At 46.2% G+C, this 18,277-nt stretch overlaps 1 protein-coding gene across 2 annotated transcripts in view; it reads right to left on the reverse strand.

Annotated features, from left to right (window-relative positions):
* LOC311055880 (RNA binding protein fox-1 homolog 3-like) overlaps nt 1-18,277 on the reverse strand; it is a gene marked incomplete at its 3' end in the record, with an annotated part of 143,324 nt that overhangs the window by 37,187 nt on the left and 87,860 nt on the right. The window contains exons 2-3 of one of the 2 annotated variants that reach the window (XM_084072146.1): nt 13,483-13,734; nt 2,061-2,204 (exon numbers count right to left, since the gene is read on the reverse strand). In XM_084072146.1, coding sequence (XP_083928272.1) covers nt 2,061-2,204; nt 13,483-13,734 — 396 coding nt within the window. Of the gene's footprint in view, nt 1-2,060; nt 2,205-13,425; nt 13,735-18,277 lie in introns of those variants that run through there. The other variant, XM_084072147.1, reaches the window with a different exon arrangement.

The raw sequence follows: 18,277 nt of genomic DNA on the forward strand, positions 1-18,277 counted from the left end.
AACATTTGAGTACTTTTTTTCCACCACTATAGCCTCCGCACCGACCAGAGACGTCTGCGGGGCTGCACTCATGCGTATAGCAGTAATGGCGTATTGAGCGCTAGCGCGGTGGCGCGCTCCAGAAGCCATTAGGAAGCTTGAGGAGGGATGAGGGCTTCTAGTTCCTTTACAAAGGCTTCCATTGTGGAAAAGCCATGTCGGGGGGGGGGGGGGGGGGCGGAGCAGCCTTGGCTACCTGCTCTGCCCTTTGCATGCTCTGCCCAAAACAATCAATCCCCACAACAATCCTTCCCTCTCTCTCTCCCTCCTTGCCTCCCCGGGGCCGCCCGAACCATGCCAACCATAAGAGGAGAGACAAACAGGAGAGAAAGGGAACAAGGAAGGATGAGAGGGAGGGAGAGAGGGAGGGAGGGAGGGGTGGGTAGGCCGTGATCAATTTGCATCATATATCCATAAGCCGCACGCTGCGGCCAGGCACACAAAAGCCTCCGAGCTAATTACTGAGACGATTTGGATTCCGCAGGACCTGCACCACAGCCGGGAACAATAAAGTCAACAATTACAGAGAAAACGGAGAGAGGGAGATGGAGGGAGGGAGGGAGAGAGAGAGAGAGAGAGAGAGAGAGAGAGAGAGAGAGAGAGAGAGAGAGAGAGAGAGAGAGAGAGAGAGAGAGAGAGAGAGAGAGAGAGAGAGAGAGATATGCCATGTTTCCCTCAATCCATGGCGCTCTGGCTTATAGGAGTTTCTCCCGTAATTAATATCATCTCCTTGACGTTGTCGTCACACGACATAATTACCGCCTCTCGGTTCTAATGGTCCAATTAGTGGGCAGCGTTCAGATGACATTTTTGGTAATGCTCTTGACTGTGGGCTCCATTATGGTTATTGAATTGAGGATGTTTGCCTCAATTCCTGTTCTGTGTTGTTGTTTTTTTATGAGATGTGACGCCGTGTGCTTTCAGACCGTCAGCTTGTGTTACAACGTGAAGTGGCTTTGACTGCATGTTGTGTGTGTGTGTGTGTGTGTGTGTGTGTGTGTGTGTGTGTGTGTGTGTGTGTGTGTGTGTGTGTGTGTGTGTGTGTGTGTGTGTGTGCGCGTGCGTGCGTGCATACGCGCGTATGGAGGAGTAGTGTAAAGTAACTAAGTACATTTTCTCAAGTACTGTACTTATAAGTACAATTCTGAGGTATTTTTACTTAGTATTTCCAATTGTCTATACTTTCACTTCTACTCCACTATATCTCAAAGGCAAATATTGTACTTTTACTCCACAAAAATTATTTGAAAACTTTAGTTACTAGTTACTTTGCATATATACATTATTACGTTATAAAACACACATTAACCACTTTAGCCCTAATAGCCCTATATAGCCCTATTTTATTTGAAAATAGCCGATCTACATGCTCACAATGCGTCGCATCGCGACACGTTGTTAGCTTGTAGATCTGCTATTTTCCAACATTTTAGTACTTTTTCTTATATAGATATAGATATAGATATAGATGGATAGATAGATAGATAGATAGATAGATAGATAGACAAAAATATACATATTAATCTACACCAGATCACAGATGAACATACATCTATCGCCTATGAGTGGATAGTGGACAGTGGACATGTAGACTGAAAGAACGAGCCCAATCGATGGTCTTGAAGGGCGGAGCCAAACCCAGGCGCTGGATTCCAGCGCCTGGGTTTGGAGCACTCTGATTGGTTAGGAGATAACAAGGTCCTAAGACCAGCGTTCCTGCAAGGTTCTCCCAGGCTTTTTTTCTTTTGAAACAAAAAAAAAGGCATGGGTTTCCGAGGCTAGTGGACATGAGACTGCTTCTACGTATGTGCCAGTGTCATCACTGTGTGTGCAAAGTGGACTCACCCCAAACATTTGCCTTAGGTCGGGGTCCCTGTGTGTGTGTGTGTGTTTGTGTTTGTGTGTGTGTGTGTGTGTGTGTGTGTGTGTGTGTGTGTGTGTGTGTGTGTGTGTGTGTGTGTGTGTGTGTGTGTGTGTGTGTGTGTGTGTGTGTGTGTGTGTGTGTGTGTGTGTGGACTCACCCCAAACATTTGCCTGAGGTCGGGGTCCCGGAAGCGGAAGGGGATGTTGGAGACGTGTAACCTCTTGGGCTGCTGCTTCTCTGAGGCGTCTGAATGCTGGAGCTGGAGCTGCTGAGACACCTCCGTTTGCGTCACGTCATCTGTCTGCCGGAGGGAAACGACACGGACAGACACAAGACGCTCATTAAGTTCCTACAGACAGGTTCTTCTGGGTCGCGCGAGGTGGCGTATATATATATATATATATATATATATATATATATATATATATATATATATATATATATATATATATATATATAAAAACAGCGGTGTGCCAGTGGTGTAAAGTAACTAAGTACATTTACTCAAGTACTGTACGTAAGTATAATTTTTAGGTATTTTTACTTTACTCGAGTGTTTCCCATTTTCAGTAGTTTTACTTCTATTCCACTATACATCTCAGTAGCAAATATTGTAATTTTACTCCACTACAATTAGTTGAAAATGTTAGTTAACAGTTACTTTGCAGATATAAATTAATACATTATAAAACATACATTAACCACTTTATCCCTATTTTATACATAGGCTATTTGAAAATAGCTGATCTAAACGCTCACAACGCATTGCATCGCAACCCGTTGTGAGCTTGTAGATCTGATATTTTCAAACAGTTTAGTACTTTTACTTTTGGTACTTTAAGTACATTTTGATACCAATACTTTTGTACTTTGAATTCCGGACTTTTTCCTGTAACAGAGTATTTCTACAATGCAGTATTGATACTTTTACTTAAGTAAAAAATGTGAGTACTTTTCCCACCACTGCGTGTGACTAACTTACTTAGTCTTGACAGTTCTTCAATCGGACGAGGAAAATAGCAGAGGCAGTATAAACAGCCTGTTGAGTTATCGCTCCGGAAGCCGCGGTTGTGCATTAACGAATCCGCGTATTCGTCTCACGCACTTAGCTCTTAAGCAACTGTTGGGTATAGAGGGTGAAGATTGAGGGTCCTGACAAAAAAAAAAGCTGTGAATACAGATCCCCCCCCGCGGCAAAAAAAAAAACCCACCCCAACCCGACACGTCTAGACTACACAGACACATTATTGGTGACGTTTGCGCGGCGTGTCGTCGGCTCGCCGGGGCCCCTCAGAGCACCCCGGCGCACTGGCTGGTCGTTTCATCATTTTGCGAACGCACCGCTGACATTTCTATATAAACGACGCGGCCCCCGACAACGTCAATGACAGATCCTTCTGGTTTCTCTCTCCCGACACTCGCTGACGGATGTCACCGCGGGAGCACCGGCGGCCCTGTCTCTTCAGATGGACCTTGTTTTGGTCGGCCTAATTCTTCCGCCAGCGTGTTTTTTGTGTTGATGTTTTTTTTGGGTGGGTTGTTCTGTTTGATTTTGTTGTCGTTATTTGTTTTCTTTTTTATTCTTCGTCTCTTCTCCGACCAAGCAAAAAAAAAAACGTCTCTAGCCGACGGCGCAATTCATTCCCCCCCCCCCCTTGATGACACTGTGTCAGGACGAGCGAAAATGATCAAAGTGTGTTTGTCGACACTTAAAACCAGCAATGTTTATGGAGAGATTAAAGATGGAGGCGCGTGTGGGCGATGAGGAGACAGAGAGAGAGAGAGAGAGGGAGAGAGAGACAGAGAGACAGAGGGAGAAAGAGAGAGAGAGAGAGAGAGAGAGAGATGGAGACTGCATGACGGAGTGCAAATGTTCCGTATTGAGTACAAAAGCTGTTTGGATATGATATGTTAAGTCCAACGTGCCCAGGGGTGTGTTCTCCGAGCATGGCAAACACACACGCACACACACACACACACACACACACACACACACACACACACACACACACACACACACACACACACACACACACACACACACACACACACACACACACACACACACACACACACAACTACACACTTGTGAGGACATCAGCATTTTAGGGCATCAATTTAATTAATGCCATTTAAAAAACAAAGAAGGATTTTTTTTGCCTGATGCCGACAAATAGCAGATCTACAAGCTCACATCATTGTGAGTTTGTCAGGCATAACTTCAAGCCCAAACCTCTAAATGTGTAATCCTAACATTAACCCCTGCCTGACTCTTTTCCCAATTGTAAGCTTAGACAAGTCTCTTTTAACCACAAAACCTCTTGTGAGGACCATGAAAATGGTCTGCTTCTCAGATTCATATACTGGTGGACACACACACACACACACACACACACACACACACAGCAAGCCCTCGCCGTGCTCCGGGGCCGGCGGGGCGGCGGGCTGCGGGCCGTGGTGTGAGTGATACGTCTCTCCACCATTTAGGAAATGGTCCCGGGGATTTATTCATTATAATTCATCATCACATTATTATCATTATCGTCGCGATCGTAATGATGATCGCCTTTATTATTCTCATTATCATAATCACAATCTCCCACTGTAATGGCCGTCATTCATTTGGTTTTTATGGCCCCATTCGCGAGACGGTGACATATATTGTTAAAAGTGACAGTGGCTTGATTCAAGGTCCCCCACGCTGTCCGTCTTCTGCTTCCCAGAGATGTGGTCCACGTTTAGGGCAGGTTTGGTCGCACGTCAACCCCCACCCACCCCACACACACACACACACACACACACACACACACACACACACACACACACACACACACACACACACACACACACACACACACACACACACACACACACACACACACACACACACACACACACACACACACACAGGACCTCCCCCAGATCCGGCCACACACTCGTGACTGGAGGTTAACATGTGTGCAAGGAGGTTGGAGCCGACAAATGGACTTGACTGGCTGGGGCGAGCTGATGGGCAGAGAGAGAGAGAGAGAGAGAGAGAGGGGAGAGAAGGCCGGCCGGCCGGCGCGGGGGCGGAGCGGGGGTCTTAACTCTGCCCATGTCCTCGTGCGCTGGAGGTTAATAGCCTGAGTAGCTACGCCGGGGGGCCCCGGGGGTGACACATCGGCCAGACAGATGCCGGTGGAACCCGGGCACAGGGGGTGACAAGGTACCAGGGGCCCCGCGGGTCAATCTGTTTCATCGGTCACACATGACACTATCGACCTTTACCGTATGTTACCGCCAGACTAGCGGCACTGCCTGTCTGTCTGGCTGTCTGTCTGTGTGTGTGTGTGTGTGTGTCTATGGACGCGTTCTTTATCACGGGAGGCGCGGGCGTGCAGCGCTTGCAAACATCGAGCAAACAGCCGCCGTACAAGCTCACAACGCGTCGCTCCGCGGCGCGTTGTGAGCTTGTACGTCGGGTGGTTCCAGCGAGCGACACCCGCATACAGATACATATAAATCAGGCTTAGTTTTCAGTCGGCGCTTCAGGCAGACACGCCGGCAGCATGCTGACACGGAGGGGTGGTGCGCTTGTGTGTGTGTGTGTGTGTGTGTGTGTGTGTGTGTGTGTGTGTGTGTGTGTGTGTGTGTGTGTGTGTGTGTGTGTGTGTGTGTGTGTGTGTGTGTGTGTGTCGCGCACACACACACACACGCACACACGCAGAACACAAATACTCAACCCTGAACTCCCCTCCCTGCTAACGCAATGACTCACGGTGTCACTGTAATCTCTCAATGCCTCCCCTCGCCTCCCTCCCCCCCTCCCTCCCTCCCCTCCCTCTCAGTGCAGGGGATCCCGGAGCGCCCGCAACCTGCCTGCCTGCCTGCCTTGTAAAATGGTGGTGTTGCACTGCAAAAAATAATTACCTCGGCATTACCATAGGAGGCCACCTTCAGTGGCACCGTTACTGTCCCCACAGCTGCTGTCACGGGGAGGATGTGTGCGTGCGTGCGTGTGTGTGTGTACGTGCCTGCCTGTGTGTCTGCATGTGTGTGCACGACACGTGAGGTAAAACCAGTGGCGTCACAGGCAAAGCTGCACCGGAATTCTTTTTAATACATTCAAAATACGAGGGAGAGAGCTGTCAACTGAGGAGCGACTCTCCAAGGCGTTGTTTTTTGTGTGTGCGTGCGTCAGTGTGTTTCAGTGCGTTTCAGTCGTCATCTCCCCTCTAAGAGTCCCCCCCCCCCCCCCCCCCCCCCCTCCCCCGCCCCAGCCGGAACCCTCGCTGTTATTTGCAAATCGCCCGCAAAGTGCTTGGCTCAGCACTCCCCCTCCCTCCCCCCCACGCTCCTTTCGGAGTGGCATTACAAGAGCATAATTGAAACTATCTGATTGGAATTCTGCCAAGCAGGTAGATTACATCCGATTAAATAGAAAAGGGGGGTGGGGGGGGGGGTCTGGGGGAGTGGGATATATCTAAAGCCCCCCCCCCCCGCTCACGAGAATTATAATGCCTCGCTCTTGAGTCGTTTCTTTTCTCCGATCCCCCTCACTCGCTCCCCCGGTCCGCCCATTGTTTGTTTTCCCTTTCCCTCCGAAAGAAAAGCTGCAAGCGCATCCGTTCTGTCACCTGAAGGGGGGAGTGTAAAGACCCCCTCCACCCCCTCCCCTTTGCGTGTCCTCCGCTATTCATATATACTGCAGATAACTGAGACCCCCCCCCCCCCCTTTTTTTCCCATTTAACCTCTTAAACGCTGTATACTTCATTGACCGGGGCTCCCCCAGGGGTCTATACTTCCTTATTCGGGTTTTTTTTCACCCACAACACTGTTTCCCAACCTTATCTGGATCGGGGCCCGCTTGAAAGATCTCAAAAGAGTTGGCGGCCCTCCCACTTAACACGGCATGTTTGTTTCAATGATCAATCAATCAATTGTGTTCCGGTTTGGATCAATGGAACTAACGCAGCATAATTTAAGATCCTATTTATTGGTATCACAATGAAATATTTGTCTTCTTCTTTTTTTTTTAATATGATTTTTTAATATTATACAGTATATTATATATTATATTATCAATAAAATCATATTGTTTTGCCATTTGGTTCCATTTGTACACTCTCAGAGTTATGGGGGTCCTCGAAATTAAAAAGTTTGAGAACCACTGTGCTACACTAAATGGAACAGAGCCTTCATTAGTGTCATTGGTGACACCTGTGAAGGAAGCAAGGAAGGGGCGCAATTTCTGTCCAATATGGCTGCTGTGCATAGAGCCTATTGAGTTGACACGATGAGCTTGCACATCGGCTATTTTCGCAGAATCTTCTTCTATTCGCCGCCAACGTGAAAAACGGTTATACTTGTCAGGATTCAAATTCAAAAACAGCTAGTAGCAAATCTACAAGCTTGCGGATCTCCTACCTCTGCTACCGCTTTTTGTGTGACGCTTGCAGTATGATCAGGTAGGGCAGGGGTGGTCAACTTTGATGATGGAGAGGGCCACTATATTTCCACATACTGTCGGGCCATTCTATGTCACACAAAAGTAGCACAAATAGCAGATCTACAAGATCAAAATGGATCGCAGTGCGACGCGTTTTGAGCTTGTAGCTATTTTAGCCATTTTTGAATTGGAATCCCGAAAAAAAAAGTTTTATCTAATTTCAAATGAATTTAGTTATACTTATGTTAACTTTATGAACTTAAAGTAATACTAGGTAACCTTTTCAACAAAACTAAAGTTAAATTGTATATGTTTTGTGAGTGGCAAAAGTTTCACAACACCCACTCCATGAATTTCACCCCCGAAAGCCTTTTATTTATATATTTTCTATTGAACGGTGTCGGGGGGAATTTCCCACGAAAATGACGTCATCTGGCCGGAAAACGGAAGCGGAAATGCACCGGTTTCCTGTTTGGCCAGGAACTACCGCACCGGTTTCCTGTTTGGCCAGGAACTACCACGCTAATAACAAAAAGGAAACTCACGCTGATTTTAAGAGATTGTATGATTTGAAGGTCGAAAAACAACAGAAAAAGAAAACACAGCTCACGGTAACTAAAGCTCCACTGGCTAAGAGAAACAATCCACAGATCGTATAAAACAATTAAAAGAACGCTTTTTGAAACGCTTCCGTCTTCCGGTGAAAACAAATGGAATTCTGGGTAACAGAGGATAAACGAACGGCCTGCAGTGACGGTAATGACCAGCAGAGGCTGCTAAAAATCGTTATTTGTGGACCTGCACTGTATAACTTTAAATACAAATACATTGGACATAAAAAAGACAATAGAATTGTAATACTAGTCATTAAGCTACTACTAATATAGACTGAAGTATAATTAAAGAGGGTCATGTTTAGAATTGTAACAGCTGAAATCAATAATCCGATATTAACCTGTGGGCCGCATTAAGTGAAGGTGGGGGCCGTATCTGGCCCCCGGGCCGCCAGTTGCCCATGTATGAGGTAGGGGGTTAATTTACAAAAAACACACAAAAAAGGTTTCTTCCCCAACAGCGTCTAATTCTAATATGCCCAGAGTAGGGAGAGACACCAGCCAGGGTTCATGTGGTTAACCGTGTCCTACATACCACTGTGTGAACCGCAGGCAAGCAGAGCCTCTCTGAAAGCCATACCCATGATGCACTTAAACACAGCTCATGAGAGTTGATAGAGAGAAAGAGAGAGAGAGATGATAGAGCGCCGACAACGTTCCATGTACGCCGCATGTAGAGTGCGTGTGCGCGTGTGTGCACGTGCGTATGTGTGCGCGCGCGCGCGCGTGTGTGTGTGTGTGTGTGTGTGTGTGTGTTATCACGTTCTCCCAGAATATACCCTTTGGAAAGCCTCGGTGCGGACTGACACGGGGCCTGTGAAAAATCTGGAATTGAGTGGCGCCCCCGATGCCACTGCCTTAATTTGTTATCTGAGAGGAGAATGATTACTCATGAAATTCAACCCAACTACGGTACTACTTGAAGGGGGGGGGGGGGGGGGGGGGGCTAGATAATGAGCTCCGCTGGCAGGCAATAGGCGGCCCCTCCGCTCGTCTCTTCTCTGACGGATTTCGGAAGTAGGAGATAGGAATTCGGGGGGGCCAGTGGTTCTTAAAAATTTTCACTTAAACGCCCCCCCCCCCCCCAATTAATATGTATTTGGCCACGGACTCCCCCACCCCCCCATCAAAAAATATATTGGGACCTCCAAGCAAGATTTGTGTTGGTAAAATGTTTAAAAACACGATTCCAAATATTCTTATATTACATCGGCTATTTTGAAATAGCCCCCCCCCCCACGGAATTGGACGGAGGACCGAGGACAGAGAGAGAGAGAGAGAGAGAGAGAGAGAGAGAGAGAGAGAGAGAGAGAGAGAGAGAGAGAGAGAGAGACCTCTCACTCACATGAACTCATATAGCATCCCTATCCTGGGCATGCCATAAAAGACAAACATTCAGCAAAAATGGATGAAAATTCTGCGGAAGTGCATAAAAAATCTGAAAAACATGAATCGGAAAAAAAGTGGCAGACATAGGCGAAGATTCTGGACAAAAAATAACCCTTCCATACAAGCTGGTGTCGCAATGCAACGCGCTGTGAGCTTGTAAAAGTTGCTATTTTCGCTATTTGACGCACAGCAATGTATATATATATATATATATATATATATATATATATATATATATAATTGGTTTAAAAAAACACACATGGTTGGCCTCTGCCTCTGCGGAGACTAACTTCCCAACAGTTCCAGCGAGTTTCCATTCTCTCAACTTGTTTTCGTTGGAGGCTTACAGCAGGGGTAGAGCGTCGTCCCTGGTGGGGAGCTGAGCACAGCAACTGAGCACAGCAGTGTGAGAGGAGGGGAGCAACGGGAGGAATCTGCTCCCCCAATCTGTGTTTCGGCGGGGGGGCCCCTAATCAAAGGCGGCGAGGTGGGTGGGGGGGGGCCCGTCTGTGGCACCCACCGCAAACAGGCCGGTGGCCCCCGTCATTAAAGGCTTTCAACACAGCGGTGGGCCCCGACACTAGACCAGGAGCCCCCGGGGGATTAGACTGCCTGTTTACAGCCCACTAATCTGATCATATACTCTCTCCTCTCCCAGACGGACGGACGGACGGACGGACAGACAGACAGATAGAGGACAGGGAGAGAGGGGAGGAAAATCTAAAGGCTGAGAGAGAGAAATGGATCACGGGAAGGCAGAGATGGGAGTTGTCGAGAGAGAGACCGAGACAGAGAGAGAGAGAGAGAGAGAGAGAGAGGGTGGGGTAGAATGAAAGATAGCATGAAGGGAAGGCGAGACTCGCTCTCATCTCTCCATGACCACTGTCTCTCCAGGCTTTCTTCACAGCAGGAGCACCGATGAAATCAAATCAAATGCAAAAACGGGGGGAGAGAGAGAGAGAGAGAGAGAGAGAGGGAGAGAGAGAGAGAGAGAGAGGAGAACAGGGTGTAGTGAGAGTGTAAGTGTGTGTGTGTGTGTGTGTGTGTGTGTGTGTGTGTGTGTGTGTGTGTGTGTGTGTGTGTGTGTGTGTGTGGTGTGCGTGTGCGTGTGCGTGTGCGTGTGCGTGTGTGTCTGTGTGTGTGTGTGTGTGAGAGAGTGAGAGAGTGAGTGTGAGTGTGTGTGTGCGTGCGTGCACGCGCGCGCGTTGGGAGGGGTGCGGAGCGTAACCGACTGTCAAAACACTCCCAGCATTTGAACTCTCTGTTGCTAATGGTCATTAAAGTCACACTTGCGTAACATCCATTTTAGGAAAGGTCTTTTGTTTTTTAAAGTACGACCATGTGGCACGTCGTCTGCGACCTACACTGCCCTAGCGTGTCTGATATCTGGCAAAGAGGGGCGGGTTCAACATCTCCGGAGGGAGAATGCGTGGGATCCCATTGGTTCACCGATCTGCGCGTCACCCCCGCCCCGCTCCGCATAACATTTGTAGCGACGCCCCTCTGCACTCTGGTTGGTTGAGGATGACTTCCACTTCCTATGCCCGGAACATCGACTCGCTGGTCCAGGCTTTTATTTTTGTGGCAAAACTAAAAAATAAAAGCCTGGAGATCGAGGCTATCTGCGACCTATAGCGGAGGCGCGCCACGCGGAAAAAACAAACACGGCTATAATACGCCGACAGCGTACATCACAGCACACCCGGGGGCATGCGCGGGAGTCAGAGGTCGCAACGCGACTGCGGTGGCAGTGGAGTTATTAGCGGCGGTCTCCATTTCCGAGCGCCTCTCGCATGTCTCCTGGGAAGGCCGTGGCCTCCACCTGACCCCCCACGCCCCGGGGGGATGGGGGGCTTCCCAGCGAGGAGCAGACATGAGGATCTGACTGAAGTAGATTCACTGTCGAGTGTGTTAGACTTAGAGTATAGTGTTAACTCCCCCTCCTCCTTTTATCTTCAATCGCTTCACTCGAGGTAAATCCCAGGTCAAGATATACTGTATATACCATTATTCCGTTGCTGTCGGGCAGAAACCTCTTATCTCCGTACTTGTTCACTTTTTTTTTTTTTTCTTAAATTAACGCCCTACTTGATCATGCTACGGCGTCACACAAAAGCATCAAAAGTAGCGAAGCGACGCGTTTCGAGCTCGTGGATCTGCTACTTTTGCTACTGTTGAATTCTAATCCTGAAAATGTACAGTTTTGGATATTTGAGGTTTCCACCCGACAGAGACGACATACTGTAATATCCTTCGAAACAATTGCAAAAAAATAGCAGATGTCCAAGCTTGTAACGTGACCGTTCTGAGCTTGTAGATTGGCTATTATCGCTGCTTTTAAGCGACATACAATTAGGGAAAAAAACATAAAAAAGACACAGTTTCTGCCCTACAGCGACAATACATGCATAGTAGAGATGCGCGGATGGGGTTTTTCGTCGCCGAAATCCGCGTCTACATTCATTATTATTATTATTATTATCATTATTATTATAAACAATGTTACTCAGCACTCTCGCGATGTAGTGACTGTATACAATCCATATCCATAGTAACAACAAGCGCTCGTCTTCATTCAACCACTTTCACTTTCCCAATTGTGTTGCCACGTCTGCTTTTTATAAGCGACTTTTGGGCTTGTTTGGCGCTTGTTTTGGGCTTGTTTTCATAGACCTGGCTGCTTATTTCTCTTGAAAAATCTGGCAACATTGGCTGCCTGCAAAGCAATGTGCAGTAGGCGGCTAATTTGTGCCTGATGTAAAGTTACGTAATATTAAAGTACTGCAAACGCACGCACGGCGAGATTTCGTGCTTTTTAAAAGCTATAATAGGCCTATAGATAGATATCATTAAATTAATTCCTGCATTATTTCACCCGCGGTTTATCCAATATTAATGAATAATTATATTTGATTGACCCAAATCCAACCAAACTGTGGTTACCCGCGGCACCCGCGGGTAAAACCACGATCCGCGCATCTCTAATGCATAGCACAGTGCATGTGTATTATGTACCATTCATGATTGTGCTAGCTCCCACGTATACACTCCCTCTCATGCACATGAAGGTCATGGCATGGTACATGCGATACCGCGCACAAAGTGGATTTTCTGGAACGTTAACATGATGGACGGGCTGTACGGAACTATGAGTGCAATTAAACCGAGTGAACAGTGTACAAAGCGCATTATATCGAGGCCAACTCTCAGACTATCTACTGTATGTACATTTACAGCCAATTTGCTAATTTGATCAATTTGTTTTTTTGTTTTTTTAAGGGCTTTGTAGACTAAACGGCGTCGAGTGCATCTCTGTTTCAGCTTCTTTTTTTTTTCTGTATAATTTGGGAGAGCAAGGCTTCTCTTCCGTTCAGCTGGTCCTAAATCATTCATGTCTACAGCGTGTCCAATCTCATCAGTAGAAATAAATAAAACACTTCACGACCAGCGGCAGGTGTACATTTGTTTTTAGACCCCCCCCCCCCTCCGCTACAAAGCCCCAGACCAGCTCTTCCAAAACGCACTTTCATTTTGTGAGAATGTTTCCAATTAAATGCAATCACCTACAAGCCCTAAGCTATGGGCTTTGCCATTACATCCGCCGGTATCAAAAAACGAGCTGCTCCCTCCAGTGTAGTTGTATAACCACAGTGTTATTTAATGCTCCCCTGGATAACCGGATGCACTCACTGAACTGCAGTATACAGTACAAACAGCGCTTTAGAGTACGACGAGCATACAGAATATATATATATAAAGAGTATAGCTCTTAAACCATGCTGCGTAATGCGCACAACTTTATTATGCCATAAAGCGTGTAATACCTTTTTAGGTGATATTATAATTCATATATTGGGTCATCCACAATGCAATCTGGGAACCCATTTGGTAAAAAAAAAGAAAACATATTTTTTCCTTGGTTTTTGCCTCTGGGGGCACCTCATTTTTTTGTGTAGAAACAGGAACTCCTCTCTTTATTAGTCTACTTCCTCCGGGGTGCTTCTGTTTTTATTCCTATACTAACAACAACACTACATGGGTCCAGCTGAAAAAAAGTGAGCTACACCATAGCTGACGTTCTCTCTCGTTGAGAACAGCGTGTTGGCATGTTTGGGGTGGGTGGGGGGGCGTACGTGTGACTGACCGGTGCGTTCGTGGTGGCGGTGATGGTGGGCGTGCCGCTGTCGGTGCCGGGCGGCTCGCTGTGCGTCGGCGTGGGCGTGTAGAGGGTCATGGCGTGCTCGGGCACCCGACTCTGGCCCGTGTAGTCCTGCGCGGGGAGGGGGTGCGGCGCGGCGAACTCGGCCGGGATGCCGTTCTGTGGGGGGGGCGGGTACTGGGCCGGGGTGTAGGGCTGGGCCATCGCGTCCGGTGGGTTGGTGGCCTCTTGGTTACCCTGCGTAGAGAAAACAAAAACACATCCGTCATAATCTGCTCATCCGTTATACTGCCGACGTTCAAGTGGCATTCTCAGATTGGCGCTTGTCAAGGTGGGAGGTCCCCAGTTCAAATATGATTATTTTGGGGGGGGCCTGAAACGTTTGGGAACCCTTGCATTGGAGCATCCCTTCTGCACTCCTAAAGAACACGGTTTACATTGTTGATGGAGGGGCGATAGCGAGTTGGGGGAGTCTCAATTGCTCTCGTGGCAAGAGGAAAGATCAATTAATTGATAAACGTTTGATTAGGGCCTTTGATTTCCAAGACAGGTCTCTTAAGCTATAGCTGTCCTGTCCTCTCCACTTCATTGCGTTATAAACAGCAACCTGCGCCTTAAGCCTGATAGTTGCTCACTTTCCCTCAGTCCTCTTTCCCAGTGATGTAAAGTAACTAAGTACATTTACTCAGTAATGCACCTTTTGACACAAGTACAATTTTGAGGTACTTTTACTTTACTGGAGTATTTCCAATTGTCTATACTTTTACTTCTGCTCCACTACATCTCTATTAGGCTATTATTGTACTTTTACTCCACTACAATTATTTGAAAACTGTAGTTGCTAGTTATTTTGCAGATGTAAATGAATAGGTTATAAAACATACATTAAATACTTTAGCCCTATTTTATACCTAGGCTATTTGAAAATAGCCGACCTACAAGCTCACAACGCGTTTTAGATATTTTAGAGCTTTTAGATCTGCTATTTTCAAACATTTTAGCACTTTTACTTTTGGTACTTTAAGTACATTTTCATACCAGTACTTTTGTGCTTTTACTCAAGTGAATTTTGAATTCCAGACTTTTACTTGTAACAGAGTACTTCTATATTGCAGTATTGATACTTTTACTTAAATAAAAAAAAATTGAGTACTTTTTGGGTCCACCACTGCTCTTTCCTCTCATTCATTACCTGTGCGTAACGCACTTTGTCTCCTTTCTTTCTTTCTTTTTTCGTCTCTGCACTTCTGACTTGAGAGACGGATCGCTCTTTGCAATGTGGCGTTTTTTCTATCCTTCTTTTTCTTTTTGCAACCCGCCCTCTGGTGCGTGGACGCTTAAGACGATGAGCCGCAGAAATAATGGACTTTTCTGGCCAGTGCACATTGTTAAGCTCGGTAATGGCCGGACTAGAAGGAGTTCATGTCTCATTGTTTCCAACACGCAGCCGCTGCGAATCCAACGTAATGAGCGGAACAGCCAGATCAGTGCCGCTGGAACAGATATACCCCCCACCCCATACACACACACACACACACACACACACACACACACACACACACACACACACACACACACAAACATTAAAACACAAGATCAAAAAAGGTGAGACGACGATAGCACCCAAATCCAATAACACCCCAATGCACACACACACGCCCAGACAAGCATGTGGGCACACACACACACACACACACACACACACACACACACACACACACACACACACACACACACACACACACACACACACACACACACACACACACACACACACACACACACACACACTCACACACACACACACACACGACTCCCCAAATACCCTCAATCAAATTTGAGATAGTGATCACACGAGCTCGCCAGGCCTCTCCCCTCTAATGCGGTGGCTAATGAACGTGTCATCACTAATCTACTGGTCTGAGACACATCACAGAGAGAGAGAGAGGGAGAGAGAGAGAGAGAGGGAGAGAGCAGGGACGTGCACAGATAGACTCTAGGTGGTGCTAGAGCACCTGCCCTTTGCCCTCTTGACCAGAAGTGCCCTTTTTTCAGTTTACAGCAGGGGTCTTCAACAGGGGGTCCGGGACGCCTAGGGGGTCCTCAGAGTTACTACAGGGGGTCCGCCAATTCTTTATGTGATATGATTTTTCTTTTTACCATAACCACTCGAAACCTAGCATCCCTTTTCTGAGGAGAACTTTAGCCAAAAATAGCCAATCTACAAGCCCACAACGCCTCGTGCTGCGAGGCGTTGTGGGCTTGTAGATCGGCTATTTTTGGCAAAGAGGTATAGGTGTAGAGGGAAAAAAGAGCAGACCAAGTCAACAAAAAAAAGCATAATTTACTTGAGCATCTGCCCCTCAAAATGTCTGTGCACGCCACTGGGAGAGAGAGAGATACATAGAGATGCAGAGAGAGAGAGTGTCAGAAAGGGAGATGGATATAAAGTCTACTGTATTGTTTGTGGTGTAAAATGAAAACAAATAGGTCATTACCTGATGTGTCATGGTCGACTCGGGTTTCCTTTAGACCACAGGTGCCAATAACGGCAAATTTATGCCTCAGCGGCACCCGCGCCCCAAAATAGCCGATTTGCAAGCTCACCGCGCGTCACGTCGGCGGCGCGTGGTGAGCTTGCAAATCGGCTATTTTCGTCACGAAACGCCACTGTGTGACGACATATAAATCAGGCTGAGTAATGGGATGGCTAGGTTATTACTGTCAAGCACAGATATACAACGCCCTGGTCTACCACACACACACACACACACACACACACACACACACACACACACACACACACACACACACACACACACACACACACACACACACAGGTTATGCTGTTCCCAGGCAAGCAAGCAACAACGGCACAACTTCTATATCTTTGATTTATATGATCATGTCTGAGGAGGATATATGTTTTTTCCATTTACAAAAAAAACCCACTGTGTTTACAAAAACTCTTTTCCATTTACAAAGAGAGAGTCAGAGGTCCAACAGTAGATATTATGTGTTCAGCAAACATCTCACATACTCTGGTTCCTCTCAGGGGTTTGCTGTAACACCACTGTGAAACAGTTTTGAAGGACTTTTGCTCCATAGTATTTCCTTTTATATATATGTATATATATAATACTTCCACTGCACTACATCTCAGAGGCAAATATTTTACTTTTTACTCCACTACAATTAATTAATTGACTTTGTAGATTCAGATTGTGAATACAGCTATTCAAAATTAGCCGATCTACAAGCTCATAACGCATCCCATCGCGATGCGGGTGAGCTTGTAGATCTGCTATTTTCGACTGAGTATTTTGACACCTTTTTGAAATATCCCCTTTACTTATACTTTTACCCTGGTGCTCTAAGTATATGTTGACACCAATACTTTTGTACTATTAACAAAAATGATGAATACATTTTGAGTATTTCTACTTTGACAACTATATTGGACGACTATATAGAGTTACACAGCGGGAAATAGCCCTGGTCATTTGAGAGGTTCGGTATTTGCGTCCACGTGTGTGTGTGGGGGGGGGCTTGCGTCCATACGTGCGTGCGTGTGCGCGAGTGTGTGTGTGTGTGTGTGTGTGTGTGTGTGCAGTGGTGTAAAGTAACTAAGTACATTTACTTAAGTACTGTACTAAAGTAACATTTTGAGGTATTTGTACTTTACTTGAGTATCTCCAATTTCCAATAGTTTTCCTTCTACTCCACTACATCTCGGAGGCAAATATTGGGATGCAGCCGTGCTCATCTCATGCATATTCCCGCCCGTAGAGTTAAATAAATGTTTTTTTTCTACTGGGAAAGGAGGCTTGAATGAGCTGAAATTGAAACAACGTGAGCTGTTTTCTTTGGAGCTCATGCAGGTTGAGTCCACGGGCAGTCGGGCAGCCGTTTAGTGTCAACCCCTGCGGGGGTCCTTCAAATTAATTAAAAGTTTGTGAACTAATGCTTCAACAAGTCACTTTGCGCCGCGTTTGGAGCCGCGTTTCGACCTTGTGGATCTGCTACCTTTGATACTTTTGTGTGACGCTGTACAGTGGTGTAAAGTAACTAACTACAGTTTTGAGGTACTTTTACTTTACTGGAATATTTCCAATTGTCTATACTTTTACTTTTACTCCTCTACATCTCAGAGGCAAATATTGTACTTTTACTCCACTACAATTATTTGAAAACTTCAGGTACTAGTTACTTTTCCGACATAAATTATTACATTATAAAACATACATTAACCACTTTATCCATATTTTATATATAGGCTATTTGAAAATAGCCGATCTACAAGCTCACGCTTGTGAGCTTGTAGAGCTGCTATTTTCAAACATTCTAGTACTTTTACATTTGGTACTTTAAGTACATTTTGATGCCAATACATTTGTACTTTTACTCAAGTAATTTTTAAATTCTGGACTTTTACTTGTAACAAAGTATTTCTATATTGCAGTATTGGTACTTTTACTCAAGTAAAGAATTTTAGTACTTTTTCCACCACTGCGCTGTAGTATGATCAAGTAGAGCGTTGATTTACGAAAAAAAAAAACACAAACAGTTAGAATATGGAGATGAGAGGTTTCTGCCCAGACAACAACAACAATGTACTGTATTATTATTATTATTGCAGGCAGCTCAGGTGTGTTTTCATACCTCAGTTAGTGTGACTTCAGGTGAGAAGGGAAGGTGCACAACTCCGGGTGAACGTGACTCATTCCTTAACTAACTGTCCTGGGCCTCCTGGAGGGCAACGAGGGAGGGGGTAATAAAA

Source organism: Gymnoscopelus microlampas, assembly GCF_963454915.1.
Source record: "Gymnoscopelus microlampas genome assembly, chromosome: 11".
NCBI lineage: Eukaryota > Metazoa > Chordata > Actinopteri > Myctophiformes > Myctophidae > Gymnoscopelus > Gymnoscopelus microlampas.